The 23,185-nt window shown below is 41.2% G+C and overlaps 1 protein-coding gene across 4 annotated transcripts in view; it reads right to left on the reverse strand.

Moving 5' to 3' along the window:
* The window catches only part of ABCA5 (ATP binding cassette subfamily A member 5), a 98,652-nt gene that overhangs the window by 29,887 nt on the left and 45,580 nt on the right, over nucleotides 1-23,185 (reverse strand). For all 4 annotated transcript variants that reach the window (XM_055133603.1, XM_055133604.1, XM_055133605.1 and 1 more), the window contains 8 exons: nucleotides 22,633-22,723; nucleotides 22,290-22,429; nucleotides 20,500-20,619; nucleotides 14,108-14,309; nucleotides 10,656-10,825; nucleotides 7,015-7,142; nucleotides 6,508-6,645; nucleotides 456-569 (listed from right to left, as the gene is read on the reverse strand). In XM_055133603.1, coding sequence (XP_054989578.1) covers nucleotides 456-569; nucleotides 6,508-6,645; nucleotides 7,015-7,142; nucleotides 10,656-10,825; nucleotides 14,108-14,309; nucleotides 20,500-20,619; nucleotides 22,290-22,429; nucleotides 22,633-22,723 — 1,103 coding nt within the window. The remainder of the gene's footprint in view (nucleotides 1-455; nucleotides 570-6,507; nucleotides 6,646-7,014; nucleotides 7,143-10,655; nucleotides 10,826-14,107; nucleotides 14,310-20,499; nucleotides 20,620-22,289; nucleotides 22,430-22,632; nucleotides 22,724-23,185) is intronic.

Below are 23,185 nucleotides of genomic sequence, written 5' to 3' on the forward strand. Positions count from 1 at the left end.
GATGAGGATAATAATTTTCTATACTTAATGAAAATGCTTTTTCATGTCACACACACAAAAAAAATCAAGTGCCTTAAAAATAGAATGTGTTATCTAAAAAGTTAAGAGGTAATTTCCCATGCCAATTAAGAACATAATGATCACAACTCGATTCCTAGGTCGGTTATTTAAATGAATCAACTCAAGTGTGTCATATAAACACCCCCATTCTTAATGTCCTGATATCTTAAACTGGGTAACTAAACTTACAATGTAATAGGAATAAAAGGATATAACGCATGTGGAAAGACCTCAAATAATACACTTTGTTGTATAATAAGTGTAATTTATACTTACTTGCTCCTGAAACCTGAAAAAATAATAACCTTCACTCTTCAAAGATATGTCGCTCTTTATATGAGATTTATTATTAGCAAACTCTATCTTGCAATGTTTTTCTGAAACTGAGTCATTACCTTATGATTCTCTGCATTTTCCATGGCAAAGTATGGTGGCATAGCAGTAACAATGATTCCAAGTAAAGCTGCTTGAAAGTACAGCTCAATTCGAAACACGATGTCTGTGATTTCCTAAAAGACAGTCAGAGAACAACAGAACAACGGAACTGAGAATAACTTCCTGTCATCCTAATAACTTCTAACAGACTCTCAAAGCCTCTGAAGAAGGCGTCAGGGAGATTCCACGGCACATCTCCCGGGCATGGTTCACACGAAAGTAAAGGTGATAGTTACTGACCCCAGAAAGACACATGCTTAAACAGTGATCTGAACCATGCAAATCATTGTACTTCCATATTTTAATCTACAACGTAACAATCTAGTATACAAATTAAGCTCTGCCATTCAATTTAAAATAATCCATAGTGCCTGGAAATTAAAGTAAGCCAAACCCCTCGTTTGATCCCTGAAGCTATGTCGTGGTCTCCAGCATGGAACCCTCATGCCTGTATCTCTGACCTGGCAGTGGCCCCCAAACATATCCCACACTACAGTTGGGTGAGGCCCCTATTTGAAAAACATAAAATGAATAATAATATGTGTGACCCGGGCTCGATACCTCTGTTCCTCGTGGAGAGCCCGGCAAGCTACCGAGAGTATCCCGCCCGCACGGCAGAGCCTGGCAAGCTACCCCTGGCATATTCAATATGCCAAAAGCAGTAACAACAAGGCTCACAATGGAGACGTTACTGGTGCCCAGTTGAGCAAATCAATGAACAACGGGACGACAGTGTCACAGTGCTATAGTGAAAATCTATAAACCTATGCTCATCCTGTTGGATACTAACCCTAAGTGTTTTAGGCTTCACGGGTGAATTGTCCCTTTTTCTACTCCCAGAGAAGCTTATCCTGCCCTTGCTAGCATCCCTAATTTAAAGTTTATCTTTAACCTTTCCTTTGTGTTTTACCTCTCATGGCCTCAGTTCCCCAAGTCAGCCTTGATGACTTATAAGCCAAACCTTTCTGGCAATTCTGAACTTTGTATTTGTACTGGCTTTGTATTTGAAGTGCTGTCTATTTGTACCTGCTTTTCTATTTCCCCTATAGCCTTTTTATATTTTACTATAGAGCAATGCTCCTTGGTTAAACACAGAAAGGCCATTAATACCATGCTCCTAATATCTGGGAGTTGATTGACTCTGAAATATACCTACTGGACATATGTCATAATTACTTGACTCAGGCTTCAGTTGCTATTGTTCCTAACACCCCAAAAGGGCCCACCATGGGGACTGGCATGGACTGGGGGCAAGTACCCGGCTTCGAAATGGGACAGTCTAGAAAGCATAAATGCATGGTCTTGATGCAAGCTGTTATGACTTAAGAGACAGGTCCGCCGTGGGGAAGGACAGGCTTAACTGGCTTGAGGACAGTCAGGGATTTACGGTAAAAGCCTTGCTTGCTCTCAGAGCCCAGAGAATTAAGTGTCGGGATCTCTGTCTCTTACTGTGTTCATCCAAACAACTGCAAGTATTGCTAACTCAGGGGCTGGAGCGATAGCACAGCAGGGAGGACGTTTGCCTTGCACGTGGCCAACCCAGGTTCGATTCCCAGCATCCCATAGGGTCCCCCGAGCACTGCCAGGAGTAATTCCTGAGTGCAGAGCCAGAAGTAACCCCTGTGCATCGCTGGGTGTGACCCAAAAAGCAAAAAAAAAAATGTATTGATAACTTATACAACTAGAAGGAAAGATAAAAGCAATGTAGACGTCCCTGGAAGACAAGAGTGTCTCCTTGCCTTATTCTCCCCAAGAGAATTTCCTCTGCCAACTGTTGGTATCTGTAAATGACCAGTCACACCTATGCCCTTACCTCAAGGCCCCTCAGATATTCTATAAGTACGATAGCAGCTCTGCATTAAACGGGCCATTTTCCACCATCAGGCTGTGTGCGGGCTGGAGCGATAGCACAGCAGTTGGGCGTTCGCCTTTCACGCGGCCGACCCGGGTTCGATTCCTCCGCCCCTCTCCGAGAGCCCGGCAAGCTACCGAGAATATCGCGCCTGCATGGCAGAGCCTGGCAAGCTACCTGTGGCGTATTGGATATGCCAAAAACAGTAACAATAAGTCTCACAATGAGAGACGTTACTGGTGCCCGCTCAAGCAAACTGATGAGCAACGGGATGACTGTGACAGTGACAGTAACCTCCCTTGTAACTATTAAGGAAACACAGTAATAATTATTAATTCCAACAGTGTTAATATTTATGATTCAGGCATATAAAGTTGCTGCACTAGACCCACACCACCAGTGTCATTATCTCTCCATCACTGTCCCTAAGTCCCTCTGACCTGCCCCCTTCACCTCACACACACCCTGGGGGGTTGTTTTCATTGACCATATTCAAGTCCCTTGTTTAGTTTCCTTATATGCCACCTATAAGTAAAATCACCTTGTGTCAGTCTTTCTACTTGTGACTTACTTGGCTTACATAAAACCCTCTAATTCTATGCATGTATGAGTAAAATGCAGGAGTCCATCTTTTCTTATGGCTGGGCAGTAAGTACATCATGTACATATACCACAATTTCTTTACCCACTCCTGTTTTGAACACCTGGGCTATTTCCAGATCTTGGCAATTATTAATAGCACTGTAATGAACGCAGATACATTAAAAAAAAAACAAACAACAACAGCCACTTTACAAATTCGTGTTTTGTGCTCTTGGAATAACACAGGATTGGAATTTTTAGATCATAAGGTACTTCCATTTTAATTTTTTTGAAGTCTCCAGAAGTTTTCCCAAGACAGCTAACAAACCTACAATGAATGAAGGTTCTTGTTTTCACTGCATTCCCTCTAGCACTGGTTATTCCTAACCATATTTTTTATATAGACCATTCGCACTGGTGTAAGGTGATATTGCTGTGCATTCCTCTGATCATTACCAGTGACGACGAGCACTTCCACGCGTCACAATGTAAGTGATGCCCTGTCTCTATCCACTACTGCCTTCTCAGGTCTTTTACAACACTTTTTATATCTGATTTTTTTTAAAGTTGAAGAGCCATGATTTACAATACTAGTAATGATAGGGTCTCATGCATACAGTGTTCTGACGCCCACCCTCCACCAGAGTGTCCACGTGTCTCCACCGCTGTCTCAGGTCTCCTCCTGCCCACCCTTTGGCCTTCCTAAGCTCAGTTCTGTGGGCCAGCTGTCAGGTCCTGCTGCCTTTGGCCATCTCCTACTCCAGTACTATATTTCTGTGTGTCTCACACAGAAGAAAGCGTCCTGTATCTGTCCTTCTCCTTCTGGTCCATTTCACTCGGCATGATTCCCTCCTCACCCTCTAGTACCCAGAAACATGAAAATGAAGGAGAGAGAAAGGGGAAGAGAGAGAGAGAGGGAGAGACAGACAGACAGACAGAGACAGAGACAGAGAGACAGGAGGAGGAAAGTGAGAGGGAGTTCCATGACCCCTCCAACTATTTTTCTCTTTGTCAACCTTTTTCTTTTTATTATTTCTTTTATTAATTCACCATGTGGAAAGTTACAAAGCTTTCAGGTTTAAGTCTCAGTTATACAATGCTCAAACACCCGTCCCTTCACCAGTGCACATATTCCACCACCAAAAATCATAATATACCTCCCCCTTCCCCCCACCTCCCCAGCCCCTCACCCCGCATGTGTAACTGGTAAATTTCACTTTTCTGTTTGTCAACCTTTCACACCTAAAATTCCTTTCTTATTTATTCATCCATTCATTGCTCAACTCTTGAGGGTCTGTCTTTTCACACTCATCTTCTGCAATTCTAATCAAAGTAAGAAAAATTTTTTATAAAGCCAAAGGACAATATGCTTAGTATGATTTTATCTTACATGCAAGCCATCTGATACAAACCATACCTTTTTTTTTTTTGTATTTTTAATCTTGGTGAATGGCGTTGGCTATATCAACCACTCAGTGTCTACCAACTACAAGCCGTCATCCTCACCGGCTATATCCAAAGAACTATTAAGTCCTGAGATGTCTGTCTTGTGTCTTTTTAAATCTATTCACTTCTAACCATAAATACTTATTCCAACTGTAAGTCAAATACCACAATTTCTCAACTGAGTTACTCCAACAATTCACTACTTGGCATCCACCTCCACTCCTGTCCCTCTAGAACATTCCACACTGACAGCTTAGGTGTCATTTAAAGCATGACTTGACCTGTGTCATTCGTCTGTTGAAAACCACTTAGTAATTCCTTTCATCTAGTCAGAAGGGAATGAAAATCCCTTAAGACAACACGAATGACCTTTCGTGGCCTGGTCTCTGCTGAAATGTTAAGTTTCATGACTCATCATTCTTTCTAACTCTATTACAGTAATGTCATAAATACATCACCTTTCTGGAGTAATTTCCTTTGCACTTCCAAGCCTTTGTACCTGCTGCTTCTTCAGTGAGTACGCTGTTCCTACTTCAGTTTTCAATTAGCAGTTGCCCTTAAAATCTTCACTAATTGCTTCCTACACTTGACCCCTGATCTTCCACCCCTACTAGCTCTGTGCTGATGTTCTTCTCGTACACTAATGTCTTTATTTTATTACAGCTCAAAGCTTCTTTTGCATATTACCTATCCCCGCCTGCTCCTGTGTGCTGCCTCCATAATACCGAAAGCTTCTTGTCCTCCATCGACTACTCCCTCCCTAACGTTAGCAAAGTGCTCAGCTTCTAGAAACACTTGATAAATGCATCTAAGTGAATACTGAGATATGTTATGAGATTCTTAAAGGAAACATGACATCTCCTCTCTGAGCTATAAAGATAATTTTCAAACAGTTGATTAAAGAGTATTAGGAATTTGGGGCCGGAGCGACAGTACAGTGGGTGGGGAGCTGGCCGCGCAAGCAGCCAAGTCAGGTTCCATCTCCAGCATCCCATATGGTTCCCTGGGTACCACCAGGAATAACCCGGAGCACCTTCATGTGTGGCCCCAAGAAGCCAGAAAAAAAAAACCAGGAATTTAGTATATAACAAAATAATTATGGTTTCATAAAAGGAAGGTTTTTTTTTTAAAGAACCTATTAAGTATCCGAGTGAAAAGATATGCGATTTATCATATTGAGTTAACAATTCAACATGATAAAATTACATAAATATGCAAATGAAAAGTATGTATCACTGAATAGATTTCTCAGGAATTGATATAGCTGATATATTTATGAAAAGCTGATGCTTGACTAAATTAAATTAACATTTTAGTCCACAGAAAACATTTATGACTTCAAAAGTCGTATCCAGAAGAAAAATAGTTTTGTTGTGGGCCACATTCAGAAGGGTTTGGGGTTGCTCCTGGTGGTGTTTTGGGGGACATGCGGTGCCAGGGATGAAACCAGACCTTCACGACAGGACGCACGCACTCCTGCCTGTGAGCTCTTTCTCCTGCCCCCAAACGACCGTGTGGGTGAGCTCTCCCGGTTCTTTCAATAGACCACATCTCTATTTTTTATGAACATTAGTTCTTTTGTAGCACTGTTGTCCCATTATTCATCGATTTGCTTGAGCGGGCACCAGTAATGTCTCTATGGTGAGACTTGTTACTGTTTTTGCATACGGAATATGCCATGGGTAGCTTGCCAGGCTCTGCGGTGCGGGCGGGATACTCTCGGTAGCTTGCTGGGCTCTCCAAGAGGGTCGGCCGTGTGCAAGGCAAATGCCCTACCCACTGTGCTATTGCTCCGTTGTAGTCATCTTAATTTTATACTATGATTAATAAAAAATCTGTATGCTTTACCCAAAAACATATACATCAAAGTAGAAGTTCCTTGAGCCTACAATATGCTCCTAAATTCAGAATGTAAGCCACCCCCAGCTCAAGTTTAAAGAAGAGTAGAAAAGGTCACAGGATGAAATGATAAAGATTTTATCAGCTACCATCACAAATTTAAATCATTATTTTATACATAACACATATACACAGTCCCTCTCCTACGCAACCACATGTGTGCATATGGGCACACACACACACATGCACATACACACGCGCACACATACACATGCATTTAATAATTTGCTTACCTGGAAGAATGGGGTATTCCAAATTTGAATGCGTTCCGTTATATTTGCACGATAAAGATAGTAGTTACTAATAAGATTCATCAATACTGGCAAAGAATATACCATGGTACTGTTGAAAGCAACGGTAAAAGTATATTCCTGCAATTTAAAAGAGAAACTCATTTATCACTATTGAAAAATATATTGTTGCTGTGCACAAAGCTTTTTTCACCAAGAAGTTTCTTATTAACTGTCATAAAAGTTGACTCAATCAATTAAAAAAAAAACCATTCAAAAACTTCACACATAAAGAAAGGCTGGCTTGGAATCTACACATATTTTGATATCTTAAAGAAAAATTAGATGCCTTATAGCTGTTCTTTACTGATCCCCCACTAGGGCTAGTTATTTCCAGAAGCAAGTTCTAAGTCTAACTAATGAGGGGAAGCCAGCACGAAACTAAGTCCAAAGAACAATGAATCTTTTAGCGCCATCAAAGGGACAGTCACCCAGGGCCATTGCTCTTACCGGCTCTGAATGCATCACGTTTAACGCGGCACTATGCGGAGAGGCGGAAACGTAGTCACTGTCGTTAAACATCGTGACCATTATGTTCTGGTCTGTCAGAAAGCTAATAAGATCATTGATATCTGAGTCTGCAATTAGAAAACAGGCAGATCATTTTTAAAAGTTGGTTTAAATGAGAAACAGACGTAGACTTTTAATAACACTGGGAAGAGCTCTCTCTTTAAAAAGGAAAATCTCATCACGATTAGCTGCGATTTCATTAAGAACATTAGCTCTGGAGCCAGTTAGCCTAGATTCAAATCCAGTCATGCATACTTTGGGCCTTCAAACACAACTACAGTTCCTGTACAATTTTCAGTTGCAACTGCTGTTACTATCATTCTTCACATTTGACACATATAAATTAGTTCAATCATGAGGTTAAAAATCTTTCTGTCAATCTGATGTAACAAGATAAATCAGCCAGAGTCAAAAAGGTAGAAACCAAGGAGTCAGGCGACACCATGCACTGGAGAACTTAGTTGAACAGTGACGTTTTCTAAGTGCCAATTACCTAACTTCCTCAAAGTTTTAAAAGACATCATCAAGACTCTGTGTTCTTTAAACTGTCTGGAGCCAAGCAAAGCATTTTTGGATGCTCTCTTGAGATTCAGATTCTACCAACACGCCTGAGAATTGTCAATAGTCCCCCTTACACCATCACAGAGTCAGGCTTCTAGGAAAGACAATCGTGACTTTCAGAGAAATTAAAAACAAAAGAAGGGGGCCTGAGTGATAGCACGGCGGGTAGGGCATTCGCCCTGTACACGGCTGAGCCAGGTTCGATTCCCAGCATCCCATAGGGTCCCCCGACCATCATCACCAGGAGTAATTCCTGAATGCAAAGCCAGGGGTAACCCCTGTGCATCACCAGGTATAACCCAAAAATAAAAATAAGATAAAATAAAATAAAATAAACTGAGCTGGACTGCAGGTGGAATTACACTCAGCACCAAACTTCAGCATCAGAGAGAAAGATGGTTTTGGTAATATTTCTCTCTTAATCTAATGCCTTAATGGATCTGCTGTTTCCAGAGTAACTTCGTATTAAGAGGAGGGATACCTGAGAGCTGAAGGAGCACTGATCAAGGACAACGATCAAGGAGGCTGGCAAGGGGCGGGAGGGGGAGGGGTGCAGTATTCACACAAAGGGCAAGTGATTGCTAATGGGATGTGGTTTTATTTAGGACCAGTGAGCCGTAAGAAAACATGGGAATCACAATGCTAAAAGATACCAAGAAATGAAACTTTGAAGTTACTTTCTGTAGATCACTGAAAAATATACTGAAAGCAGAGAGATGGTGGTATATGTACAACTCCCCAAATTCACACACAAAAAAGAGTCACATCACAATATCAGTACTCTATTTTAGCAGTACTACATTTTAGCAGCATGAAATGAATATTTAAAACTAAAAATAAGGCTACCAGAAAAAATATTTTTTATCAAAGTGCATTCTGACTCCAAAATAGGGCTCGGTATAAGCGGCAAGTCAGGATTTAAGAGAAACGTTTCTAAGAGCAAGTTATGATCAATCCTAAGTCTGATTATTATTTTTTTTTCTGATTATTATTTTAACTACAGGCAGGAATTTGAAGCTAACAGTAAATCAAAAGAAGAAGTATATCAGAGTATAGGAAACGTTGAAAAATAATAAACCCAACAGTGTTTTTAAGTATATAACATTCAGAAAAATATTCTAACAATAAACAGAGATATGTAAAAGATTTTTCTTCTGCTGTGAATGTGCTAGTTAAGAAAACTTGATTTTTCTCCTCAAAAATCTTGAGAACTAACCTTGGGCCTGATAGGATGTGTCTAGCTCAGCTGCCCAGACTGACCTGGATTTGATCCGAGGTACCCCATAAGGTTCATCTAGAAAAAACCCTGAGTGCCACTGGCTGCGGCCTTAAAACCAAAAATTCTTGAGACTCTAAACTCTCCAGGAAGATGAGAAATATAGAGCAAAGGGATCATGAATGAATAAAATTCAGTGTTAGTTTTTGATTTTTTTCTTAAAAAAAAAATCAATGCTACTGTAAATTTTATTTATTTATTTATTTTTGCTTTCTGCGTCACATTCGGTGATGCTCAGGGATTACTCCTGGCTCTGCGCTCAGGGATTACTCGTGGCGGTGCTCAGGGGACCATACGGGATGCTGGGAATCGAACCTGGGTTGGCTGCTTGCAAAGCAAATGCCCCACCCGCTGTGCTATCGCTCCAGCCCCACTATTGTAAATTTTTTAATTTGTTCTGAACCTTGCTGAAGGCACATGACATTTTCAGTTTTTCATTTCTATTATATAGAAATAATCAACAACAAATCCAAAATATCCATTCCAGATTTAATGCATTTGATAGTTAAGTATACATATGGTGATTTTTATTAATTCTAATTCCTTTTTTATAGTCCTTGAAAAATTAAGCATTTTCATTTAGTACACAAGTATTACATTCTGTAATTCTTTCTGAAGAAGGTTATATTATCATTAACGTTTTTGCTCTTTCCTCATAAATGCTGAGATCAAACATGGTACTCCGGGGGTCTGGAGAGCTAGTACAGTGGGTAAGGTGATGCCTTGCCCATGGCTGGTCTGGGTTCAATCCCCGACATCCCATACGGTCTCCTGGAGCACTGCCAGGATTGGCGCCTGAGTGCAGAGTCAGTAGTAAGCCCAGAGAAGAGACATATGTGGCTCCAGAACAAAATCAACAACAACAACTGCCCCCCTCCCCCCACACCCCCCCACCAAAAGCGGCACTCTGAATGTTGCTACTATTCAATCGGAAATTTTAATAGATTTAAAGTTGTGAATTTAAGGTAGAACAGCTACATGTTGCTTTTAATACTGAGTCCCTAAAGCTTATATAATGCAGTATATTATTATTGACTACAAAATTAAACCAAAAAGAAAAACAAAAGTTTTATGAAGTGGTGAGCTGGAGCCATAGCACAGCGGGTAGGGTGTTGGCCTTGCACGTGGCCGATCCAGGTTCGATTCCTCCGTCCCTCTCAGAGAGCCCGGCAAGCTACTGAGAGCATCCCGCCCGCACGGCAGAGCCTGGCAAGCTCCTCGTGGTGTATTCAATATGCCAAAAAAAGTAACAACAAGTCTCACAATGAAGACATTACTGGTGCCCGCTCGAGCAAATCAATTAATAATGGGACGACAGTGCTACGACAGTGCTATTAAGTGGTAGAAGTCAAAATATTTGGGGGCCAGAGCCACAGTATAATGGGTAGCGCATTTTCCTTGCCAAGCTGGGTTGGATCCCTGGCACCCCAGATGGTCCCCCAAGTCCTACCATGAGTGATCCCTCAGCTAAGAGGCAGGAGTAATGCTAAGCATCTCCAGTGGTGGCCCAGAAACCAAAAACCAAAACACAAAGAAATCAAAAAAGTCTGACATGATGACCCAGACTTAAACCAAAATTTCCTTTCTGGCCTATATTACTTGGCACCAGTAAGTTTCAAGTTTCTTGCAGAAAGGCCCTATCTTTACCTTCCATATATTTCTAACATCCACATCTCTGACCTATGTGTACCCATCACCCCCTGCCCCGGCCACCACACATTCACAGACCTTCACACACTCTCACCAGTAGAGTTTTGAAGAAGCAGACTTGTTCTGTATTTATGAGGCTTCTCTTCAGGTTTTAGAAAATATAAGTCCGGAGCAAGTTTGAGGGGAACCACAGCATTTTTAAAAGAGTGATGCACCAAAAACATAAAAATCTGAACTGCAAAAAATATTAAAAGCAGAAGCAACCTGAAAGGAAAAACATATACAGTTCAAGGCATATCAACATCTAGGTCTATGTCAAAAGTCTTCCTTTACTTGATGGGATAAAGGTACTAATCTTACACTGCTGACGGGCGTGGTGTTGAATTATATGCATGAGACACCATTACTAGTAGTTTTGTAAACCACAGAATCTCAATGAAAGTATAAAAGAGAAAAGAAAAAGGTACTCATCTGAAAAAACGAAGAAATTTTAAAAAATATTTAAAGGTATCGCACTGGAGAGCAGAATTTCTCCTCTCTAAATAATCTCATGTCAATAGTACTGAAAAAGTCAATAGTCAATGGAAAAATTCAAGTTATAAAAATATTATTTTAGAACAGGATCACCCCAAAAATTCTGTGAATAAACCAATAGGTACAACTCTTGAAAACCCAGATATTACATCACATTTATATCTCTATGTTCCTAAAAGAAATGCTTCCTGCCTTACCTCTAGTCTATTTGCTCTCTTTAAGTGTCAGAAGATACGTAATATAAAGACATTTTAGATATAGGGATGAAAGTTTAAATAGGGTAAAATTCTAATTCTAAATTCTAAAATTCTAAAATTTCAAATATCTTTGAAATTTTATCCTCCCAACATTAAATTCCATTGTTCCTTAAAGTCTTAAGCAAAACAAAACACATGAAAGTCACAAAAAGTATATCTCTATGCAATACTACATAATTATAGTACTCAAAACCTACCTCTATCTGTAAGGAAGACATACTAAGTTAGCCTGGAAGGATCTCATTATAAGTGACAGAAATGGGCAGAAAGTTTGGATTATTGTACTTTGCATTGTATAATTTTAATCAAATACAAGTTTTTAAAAATTGTTTTAAATGGCTATTAACTACATCTAAGCCAAATTTTCCACAGCACACTACACTGAATTCTACTTCTGAAAAAGTTATAAATTTTTAGGTTTTAAAAATGTCATGATTAGGGGCTGGAGTGATAGCACAGTGGGTAGGGCGTTTGCCTTGCATGTGGCTGACCCAGGTTTGATTCCCAGCATCCCATATGGTCCCCTGAACACCACCAGGAGTAATTCCTGAGTGAAGAGCCAGAAGGAATCCCTGTGCATCACTGGGTGTGACCCAAAAGGCTAATTAATTAATTAACTAATTAATTAAAATGTCATGATTAAATGCTATTTGGAAACACTAGGTCAAATAAAATTGATGAAATCAATTTTTTACAATGAAACTCCTAGTATTTTATATGCTAATAAACAACTCTTCTGGAGAGAGAAGACTCAATATTTCCTAAATACATAATGGCCATCTGAATATTTATTATTTAAAATATGTGCATATACGTGTAACATGGGCTGGAGCGATAGCACAGCGGTAGGGCATCTGCCTTTCATGCAGCTGACCCTGGTTCAATTCCTCTGCCCCTCTCGGACAGCCTGGCAAACTACCAAGAGTATCTCACCTGTAAGGCAAAGCGTGGCAAGCTACCCGAGTCGTATTTGACGTGCCAAAAACAGTAACAGCAAGTCTCACAATGGAGGCCTTACTGGTACCTGCTTGAGCAAATCGCTGAGCAACGGGATGACAGTGACAGTGACAGATGTGTAACACAGGACTGGAGCAATAGCATAGCAGGTAGGGCATTTGCCTTGCACAAGGCTGATCCGGGTTCGATTCCTCCATCCCTCTTGGAGAGCCTGGCAAGCTATCGAGAATATCCTGCCCACATGGCAGAACCTGGCAAGCTACCCGAGGCGTATTCGATATGCCCAAAACAGTAATAACAAGTCTCACAATGGAGACAGTACTGGTGCCCGCTCGAGCAAATCGATGAGCAATGGGAAGACAGTGCTACAGTGCTACAGTGATGTGTAACACACATGCAATTACATGTGTGTTATGGTTCTAATGATAGGTTCATCTTTCCCCCAAGTGCTTGTACTAATGCCCTAAGCCTGAACATTAGGAAATAAAGTTCAGGAGGTTATTGGGACTGGATCAGGCCAACAGGGATTCCTTCCCGGTAAGACTAGTGGTCAGTGACTTCTCCGGGAAGGAAGGCCCATCCCCCTGCTCTGACTCTCCTGGGCTCTGGGCTGACAGGTGACTTGAGCACACAGGCTGAGGGCTGGCCGTGAAGCCAGGAAGAGCCTTAACCAGACCCTGCTATGCTCAGACCCTCCAGTCGCTAAAACCTCGAGACTATTCATTTCTGGGGTTTTAAGCCACCTGGTTGTTCTCTCTGATTACATGGCAGCCCAAGCTAAGACACTTTCATTCGTTTGCAAGGAGTATTTTGTTCAATATAAAGAAACAGGCGACTTCAAATAAACATTTTTTTGTCGGTAATCCACAGGAGTATTGCTCATGCTTGACTTGGCTGACATTTCTTTGATCCTCAATGATATTTCCAAAGAATTCAGTGCCTAGCAACCTATGGAGACCCAGTTGAGATTAATAAACTAAATTGAACAAATTCATCATTTTAATCACAGCTCCACCATCTAACTATGAAAGCCTGTCTTCTAGCTTCTACAATAAGATTTTTTTTATTTTTTAAGTGTTTATTAATAATTGTAGTAGATGCAAAGACCATCATAAAAAAATCCCATTGCTCATCGATTTGTTCAAGTGGGCACCAGTAACATCTCTCATTGTGAGACTTATTGCTACTGTTTTTGGCATATCAAATACACCACGGGTAGCTTGCCAGGTTCTGCCGTGCAGGCGCGATACTCTTAGTAGCTTGCCGGGCTCTACGAGAGGGGAGGAGGAATTGAACACGGGTCAGCTGCATGAAAGGTGTATGCCCTACCACTGTGCTATCACTCCAGCCCATCATAAAAAAATACAAATAAAAATTTGAACATAATTATAATGGTTCCATAAGTGTACACTTGAGAATATTATTTGCCATTTTCTTATTTTAGGGATAAATCTTTTATAAATGCAAGCTTAAAAGAAGGGTGACATCTAACAGCATCTGATGAAATTAATAGAAGAATGACTTTCTTTCCTGGCTTTGCACTCAGAAATTACTCCTGGCAGTGCTCATGGGACCATATGGGATGCTGGGAATCAAACCCAGGTCGGCTGCGTTCAAGGCAAACGCCCTACCCGCTGTGTTATTGATCCAGTCCCGAAGAATGAGCTTCTGATATTGTGAAATGATAACGGGTATTTCCAACAAATCCATTTGTTTACACTATACACGTTTACGGCGGTAAATCTAATGTGGATCCCCACAAAATGGCCTCCGCGGGCAGGAGAGAAATGAGCCTTACACTGATCTCACTGATTTGCTTTCCCGTTTCAGGGAGAGCAGGTGAAACTTGGCCATCGTCAACATCTGCTGCTTCCACAGGCGCATGGTGCTCACTCGGGCAGCCTTGGTTTCCGAGAGAATGAGGAAGCTCTGCTCCATTTCATCAAAAGATTTGGAATCCATCTCTTCCTCGGGCGGCTTCTGAGTAAATATGCTGTAGTCTAGTTGTCAAGACAAAAAGGCAAAAGTAGAAATTTACAAAATATTACTTGAAGAGGCAAAAACCTTTCTGAAGAACGTCAATTCTCAAAAAGTGCAATGTGGGGTGGGGGGTGGGTGATGGAGGATAAATGAAAATTTTCTTGAATTTTTGCTTTACTACTAAGGTTGGACACAGAGACACAGCTCTTAGATCCTGGGAAATTCTCTACTGGGTATAAAGACAAGAAAGGCATGTAGATAAGGTCACCAAGACACATGCCCAAGAATAATCTTTGTTAGTGCCCTATCTAGAACAGTCATAAAATATTAAAAGAGCCCAGATGTCTCTCAATGGGTGAATGTATGTGCTGTGAAATACTCCTGCTAACAAAACAATACAAGAGGATCAAAATACAAGATAGTACAAAATAATGAAATCCTCGTGTTACAGAACGGCATAATATGTGCGCGACAAGTTACTCACAAACACAGTAGTCTGATTCCTACCAGCAGGACATTAAAAGCAGTGAGAAATGAGATTTTGTTGACTGATTCCGTTCTACCAAAATCAAACAAAACTAATTAATGGCCGTAGAAGCCAGGATCATAAAATTTAACTTCAGGAGATGAAAAACTGGCTTCAGCATTTAGAAAAGCCACAAAGAATGACTTCTGAGACTCATCTATCTTAAAATTAAGCAAATATTAAAAATCTCAAGAGTGGATTGTTCTAAAGTATTATTTCATGGGGTCAAAGTGATAGTAAGGCAGGTAGGGCACTTGCCTATAGTATCACCCAGGTTCAATCCCCGGCACCCCATATGGTCCACCGAGCACCCCATGGAGTGATTCCTGGGTACAGAGCCAGGAGTCAGCCCCGAGCATCACCTTTTCGGCGTACCACTCAACAGCTTTGATGAATGACTTGGTAGGATGAACCAACAAATAATTTTCTGCTGATACTCAGTTGACTGCCCACACTAAAAGTAGATACTAAGCAACTGCACACCCAGGTATTCAGTGAGCACTAATTTTTCTTCTGCAGCATTCGATCATTTCATATTACACTTAACCTTAGAATAAGAAAACCGAGTCTTCCAAACTGAAAGCAAGTCCACGTTAGCAGTGAATTTATTCTGTGTGGCAAATTAACGGTACTATAGAAAAAAGCTAAGTAAGACCTAACGGGTATAGCTCCATTATGCTAAGTAAGTAGGACATACACAAGCATTGACTCCATCGACTTCCTTTCCATTATCCTAAGCAATAAAAAAAAAAATGTATAGATCGATGTGCTGATAACGCTTTCTGCATCCTGGCCTCTAATTGCATTTCCTCTTAAAATGGCCCGTGGCCAAATTCAAGGTCTTTGTTATGTCTCCAACTGCAATGAAAAATTCCCACATTTCCGTCTGAGCTTTGCCGACTCCACATTCTAATATGTTCTCATCAGTGCGACTTTTCTCCGTCTTTGGGGAAACATCCCCGTTCCTTCCCCTGTCCTACCACTACCACCATCTCACCAATTCTCAGTCCGGATCGTTTCCTCAATGCTCCATCTCGACCCGAGTCAGAGAGACCCGGGGCCAGGATCTAAAGACCTTCCTCTAAAGACCTTCCAAGAAAAGATGTCCTGAAACTGGAAAACTGACGCCTCATTTTCCAAAGCTTAACCCTACGTAGAAAGTTTCTTTTGCAGGGGCAGAGGCTTTCTCTGGGTGCTAAGCCATATAGATTAGGGAACTGTAGATTATTTCCATTTTGTTTTTGTTCCTCCCCGTTTTTACATTTTACGGCAGCACCAGCCGGGGGGTAGGGGGGTATCCTTATTCTCTGAGGGAGCCATCAGTGAGATCTGCTTTCAATTATCTGTGCGAGCAACAGTCTGAAGTTTCTGTGGAGAAGGAAAGGTTTCAGACTCTTTAATCAACATTCCTTTCTTTGGCAACATGAGTTCAGGAATCTGAGAGGTTGGTGGCCCTTTAGAGAAGATTCCAGCGTGTGAAGGCTCATCGCTCTGCTGCAACGGTCTTGTCTGTTGGTCCCTGTTAAAAAGTTCTCCTTCACTGTTTCTCATTTTATTAGATTTTACTTATTGTACAATTGCTTTCGGGCTAAATGAATCATATTAAGATGCCTTGAAATTATAGCACTCCTTGATTGAGAAACTGAAATGTTTCCTGTCATTTACTCCCTTAAAGACTTAAATTAGTCTGTGTTATTTTTATTTTTTTGCTTTTTGGGTCACACCCGGCGATGCACAGGGGTTACTCCTGGCTCTGCACTCAGGAATTACCCCTGGCGGTGTTCAGGGGACTATATGGGATGCTGGGAATAGAACCTGGGTTGGCCTCGTGCAAGGTAAATGCCCTCTCCACTGTACTATCGCTCCAGCCCAGTCTGAGTTATTCTTTTTTATTTATTTACATAGCACTGTAGCACTATCGTCTTGTTGCTCATCGATTTGCTCGAGCGGACACCAGTAACATCTCCATTGTGAGACTTGTTACTGTTTTTGGCATATCGAATATGCCACGGGGAGCTTGCCAGGCTCTGCCGTGCAGGCTGGATACTCTCGGTAGCTTGCCGGGCTCTCCAAGAGGGAGGGAGGAATCAAACCCAGGTCGACCGCGTACAAGGTAAACGCCCTACCTGCTGTGCTTTCGCTCCAGTCCTTAAAAAAAAAAAAAAAAGAGGTAGAAAGAAATGGTGCCCAGGTTCCATTCCTGGATTAATGACTCCTGAGTGGGCGTAGCCCTGGTGGCCCCCAGCCCTCAGGGTCAGTCTGAGCTGCACTGTCTCCAGTCTAAGCACTGGCAGCCCCACAGAGCAGGACTTGAGCAGCACTTAGTAGGCACTTTCCAACATACTGACCCAGCTCTGATGTGTATTACGCTGAAGGGGGATTATCAAGGCCCCTCGGGCTTCCACGCCACCAAAACCCGCATTGCCTTCCACTGATAAAATCATCTGTTCTCACTGTATTCTTCACAACAGTCAACAAATAACTGACCAGTGCCTTCTTCTAAAACCCCTACTTTCTCTGGGTCTCACTACCCCACCCCACTCCCTGCCTCTGAGGCAGGTACCATCCTTCTTACTCTCTCTCTAATTTGGGGCCTGATTATTGGCAACACAGCTACTAAGAGGCCATCGTGTTCGGTCCTTGATCTACTTTCAGGGCACATCTCCCATCCCGGGCGATCCCTCTAACCATCACTGACTTAGTGGTTCCTTCTCTCGAGATCTCCTTTTGTGAGGAGAGAAATCACGGTTTCTTCCCAGCCGACTGCCTCTGTCCCTCATTGCTCCATCACAGGACTTGCCCTTCTACTTTCATCTCTGCTTTCTACCTGAGTGACTTCATCACCTCCATAACACCCAAACTCGTCTCTTTAGTTCTCATATCTCCATTTGGCTATAAATGTGTTGATCCAACCACACTGCATATCCCCACTGTCACTGTAGCACTGTCATCCTGTTGCTCATCGATTTGCTCGAGCGGGCACCAACAACGTCTCCACTGTGAGACTTGTTGTTACTGTGTTTGGCATATCCAATATGCCACGGGGAGCTTGCCAGGCTCTGCCATGCAGGCGGGATACTCTTGGTAGCTTGCCAGGCAATCGGACCCGGGTCGGCCACATGCAAGGCAAATAAATGCCCTACCCACTGTGCTATCGCTCCAGCAGTGCATAAGACACACAATTTAATTTTCCCAATGATTTTGCATCTGCTAGCTCTGTTAGTATCATATGATATGACAACTACATCTACCTTTTAAAAATAATCCTATTTCACTCATTCCACAGGAATAAAATGATCTCTTCATTGGATAGCTATAAGTTATGAGAACAAAAGCTACATTTAAAAAACTCAAGGGTTGTGAATTCATTGGTACATCTAATACATTGGTCTGCGGGGGGCGGGGGGTGTCTTAAGTGTATTTAAGTGTGTTCTTAGCTCTAAGAAAATGTCACACAATTTCCTAGATTTTTTATTTAAAATTTTTCATTACATTTTTTTTTCTGGTGCTGGGAATTAAACCCATGGCCTCACAATCGCTAGGGCTGAGAGACAGCCCTGACGCTAAGATTCTAAATTCTACAGCAGAAGGACTTCACTTTAAGTTTTGAAAGTGGGAGAGGAGGCTGCAATTCCAGAGAACACTCAATCTCTCAATGAAAGAAGACACCCTCGGAATTCCTACACAGCAAAACGTCCTTGATGGCAGGGACTGTGGGCCACCTCAGACTAATTCCAGCCCTTGTTTGAAATGAAAATTTCTACCTGAGCATCAAATATCAGACAAACACCTCTTCCTTTTTTGGTGTGGCCCTATCAAAGTCTACACATGGACATACTCAGTTTCAATCTGAGGGCGTACAGCACCTGGCCCTCTGCTCTCCTATTTATATGGCTGTAGCCTACGGGGCAAATGGTGTAGTCATTTTTCTCTGCAACTAAACAAGGTAAATAAAGCTGATATATTGGTACCTCACCCCGCCACTCTGCATATGGTGCACATGAGGGCGGTATTCATTCGCCATCTGAACATAATTCCTTTTGCCACATCTCCTAGTAGTCACAAGCAGTAAATACAGACTTGCCGTGCTGGAACTGAGGGCCTGCATTACATCATGGAGCACTAAACATCCTGCACCTTCTGGAGAATGTCATGGACCGCGTTTTGATGTCACCTGACCGCGAACACTGCCAGCATATTGCTTCAAACTGCCTTGATGAATTCTTGAAGGAAAAAAGAAAATGCACACACACACACACACACACACACACACACACACACACACACACACATATATATAGGGCAGCCCTGATGTTGGTGCGATGGTGTGCCAAGTAGACAGACGGAAAAATCACCTTCCTGACAAAGAGAGGTTCATGCCCCGGGTGTGAACGGGCTCAGGGTCTCCAGCGTCTGGTATCGGAATCCGTGAGCGGTGGGCACCGCATGCTAAGGGAGCATTCCATTCTCTCCACATGCGGCATGCTAATAATGACTTGGAATCAATAAGCTTATGTCACGACAAGCCGAAACACTTTGTTTCGTCATGCGCATGCGTATCCCCGCATGAAGGTTTTAATCACCATCCGAAACAATGTGACCCAAATTCATGCCTAAACTAACTTCCTCCTATAAGATGCTTCTTTCCCATTCGCAGGAGATGCCAATTCCGTACCATTATCAAATAGACAATTGAAACTTTTTTTTTAAATTCTTCCCATCCCCCTGGCCCGAACAATCTCTCAACAAGCCAGTGTCGATAACACTGAATCACTTAAATCTGTTCCTGTTTCTCCTCCTTTCACCACCATCCTCATTCCAGCTAAAAATAACTCTAATGATTAACTAACTGGTTTTTCTACTTTCACATATTGCCTTGCAATTCATGCATCATATGACAACAAGAATGTGTTTGTTAAAAACACAAGGAAGATCGATCCTGTCAACATTTTGCTTTAAATTTCTTGGTAGCCTCAGAAGTAGTAAGAACACAATCCAGATTTTTTTCAAAATGTGAAAAAAAAGGAAAAGCAAACACGCTGTGGCCCCTCATGTATGCGTATGTCCTTAGCATGTACTACTTTCTCCTGACTCGCTCAGGCGCAGTCATGTGGCCTTTTTTTAGTCATCACAGGCTTTCGACACATTCCTCAATGAACAGCTTTGCAGATGTAGTTCCCTTTACCTAGAAAACTCTAGAATAAACACTTCAGCTATTTAAGATTCTTGTGATCCAAGCCTCCTTTATGTATGAGTTCAATAAAATCCTTGATGAAGAAAGGAACTAAGTTATCTATGTCTCAAAACCCTCCATTATTTCCTTCCTAACTTGCATCACTTTTTTGTTTTTGTTTTGTTTTGTTTTGTTTTGTTTTTGCTTTTTGGGTCACACCCGGCGATGCACAGGGGTTACTCCTGGCTCTACACTCAGGAATTACTCCTGGCAGTGCTCAGGGGACCATATGGGATGCTGGGAATCGAACCCAGGTTGGCTGCATGCAAGGCAAATGTCTTACCCGCTGTGCTATTCGTATCACTCTTAACAAATATTTGATAAATATATATACCTGCCCCTACCCCACCCTATCCTTTCTAGCAAATTTAGTTTTCACGTATTTTTTTTCCCTTACATTAGTTATTTGTCTGGTTCACTGTGCAAAATGTTTGATTCGTTTTGTGCTTACCTGCTTGGTCAATTTCTGCTTCAACTTCTAGCTTTAAGAACACATCTTCCAAAGTCGTCATTGAAACACCGTAGGAGATAACACCCAAATTTGAATGCGCATCCAGAGCAGAAAACAAACCTAAAAAACAACAACAACAACAAAGCAGATAAAAATGTCATATTAATCATATTCTTCTGAATTACTCTGAAATACCTGGGGAGGGGCTGGCCCCCAGCAATGCTGCCCCTGGCTCTGCGTTCAGGGATCACTCCTGGCAGGGCTCAGGGGACCACAAATGGTACAGGGACCACACCTCGGCCCGCTATATGCAAGTGCTTAAGCCTCAAGTGCTATATGCAAGTGCTTAAGTCTAGATAGGTGAGGCCCAGAGTTTGAACTGAGGGGCACCGCAGACATGCCTGAGCAATGCTGAGATGGAACCCGGTAGCCCGGGTCACTGCCCCGTGTGGTTTCTGTAAGACACTGAAACATAAAATTCTCTGTGAAAACTGACTATCACAAAATTTATTTTGCCAGCATTGTCAGTTTTAAACTTCTGATCTCAGGACCTCTTAATTATTCTTCGCAGTGCAAAGAATCACAAGGATTACTTGTTAATGGAAATAGACCTATTCAACACTTCTATTATAAATTAACACTAAGAAACATTTTATAGATAGAATGATAGAGAGGGCACATTAAGTTAGCATAAAGTTAATTAATCTTTTTTTTCTCTAAAGAGTCCAGTTAAAATCCTGTTGTTCATTGATTTGCTCGGGTGGGCACCAGTAACTTCTCTCTCCATTGTGAGACTTGTTACTGTTTTTGGCATATCAAATATAACAGAAAATTTCTAATTATGAAAAAAAATTGCTGTGGAAATACTCTACCTACATCAATACTATCCTTTTAGTTACTAAGAAATTACTAAAAAAAAAAAAGGATAAAAGTCACTGAGTTTGAATTTCTCATAAGTTAGAAAAATGGCACATTAAAATGATTCAAGGCAAAAAGAAAAAAAAATAAAGTGGGGCTGGAGAGATAGCACAGCGGGTAGGGCGTTTGCCATGCACGAGGCCGACCCGGGTTCAAATCCCAGCATCCCATATGGTCCCCTGAGCACAGCCAGGGGTAATTCCTGAGTGGAAAGCCAGGAGTAACCCCTGTGCATCACCAGGTGTGACCCAAAAAGAAAAATAAATAAATAAATAAATAAATAATAAATAAAATGATTCGAGGGTATAAGCATGTAATTATGTATGACTAAGTAATTCATTCAGGAATAATACGACTATAAACAAAGCTGAAGACATGCTAAAACAGCTATATGTGTACATATGCATATATGTGTGCTCTAGTCAGGAGTCCTAGAAGCAAATGGAGTGATTTCTTTCTGGATAATGAGGCAAAATCAACCGTTTACTTCATATATTAGTTTCTTGCATTTTGTCTAAAAAAGAAATGCAGGAGAAACATATTAGCTTCTGAGTCTGGTTTTCAAAATCGGAAATTCTGAACACCTCTGATTCTGGAAGAAAATGCACAGAAAAGTAACAAAGTAAATATAAAAACCAATTTGCAGAGGGCTGGAGCAATAGCACAGCGGGTAGGGCGTTTGCCTTGCATGCTGGCCGACCTGGGTTTGATCCCCGGCATCCCATATGATCCCCGAGCACCACCAGCAGTAAGTCCTGAGTGCAAAGCCAGGAGTAACCCCTGAGCATTGCCGGGTGTGACCCAAAAAGCAAAAAACAAAAAAAACTATTTCCAGATAGGTCAATAACCAAGAACCAAGGAACTAACCATACCTGAAAATTTGTCCATGTCCCTGAAAGGTAAGCTATATATAATCTGCTGGTCATTCTGCTGCAGTAAAGTAGCTCCGGGTATGTGTTGTTTAACCAGAGAAGAAAGAGATTCGGTGGCACAATATTTGTCAACGTGCATGCTAGAATAAAATAACAAATCATTAATTTTTACAGTTGCTGAAGGAACTTCAGCAAAACAAAAACAAAATTCTCAGTGCTTTCAGTTTACATCAAGGACATAAAAACAAAAAGCCAACATCAGGGCGAAGCCTAGACATATCAGCAACCAATCAAGTATATAACAAAGAAGCAAAAAGGAAAGTTAATGAAGAATGAATGATACCTCAGGCGGTAGCCAATCCCCCATTTACTCTTGAGAAAAATTGAAGAACCAACACATTTCAACATTCCCTGTGATATGACAGCTTTTCTATCTGAAACAGAGATTTATATTTCAATGTTTAAGTTTTAACAACATTAAAAAAATCATCCTTTATAGTTTTTAATCAGTATGAAATAGCAATGTATTATTAGCTAATTAATGTCAACAAACATGAGGAAAATACTAGATGATCCCCTCTTATTTTTTAAAGAAAAACACAGTGACAGATAGAAAACATTTAATTTATCCACAATAAAGCTAAGACCTATACACCCAGGCAGTCTAACTCTGGAGTGCATTTTGATAACACTATTACAACTGTTTCAGACTCTTCCTCAAAGACTTATTATTGCAAGCATGCTTCTATAATTTAATTTAAAGCCAAATGTGAAAATGACAAAAAGCAACATTTGCAATTGAATTTGGCAAAAAACAAAAACAAAAACAAAAACTACCAGACAAATGAATGATGTGCCAAATCCATTACCTTATAGCTACATATCATAACCTCACT

The sequence above is a fragment of the Sorex araneus genome, chromosome 3 (assembly GCF_027595985.1).
Source record: "Sorex araneus isolate mSorAra2 chromosome 3, mSorAra2.pri, whole genome shotgun sequence".
NCBI lineage: Eukaryota > Metazoa > Chordata > Mammalia > Eulipotyphla > Soricidae > Sorex > Sorex araneus.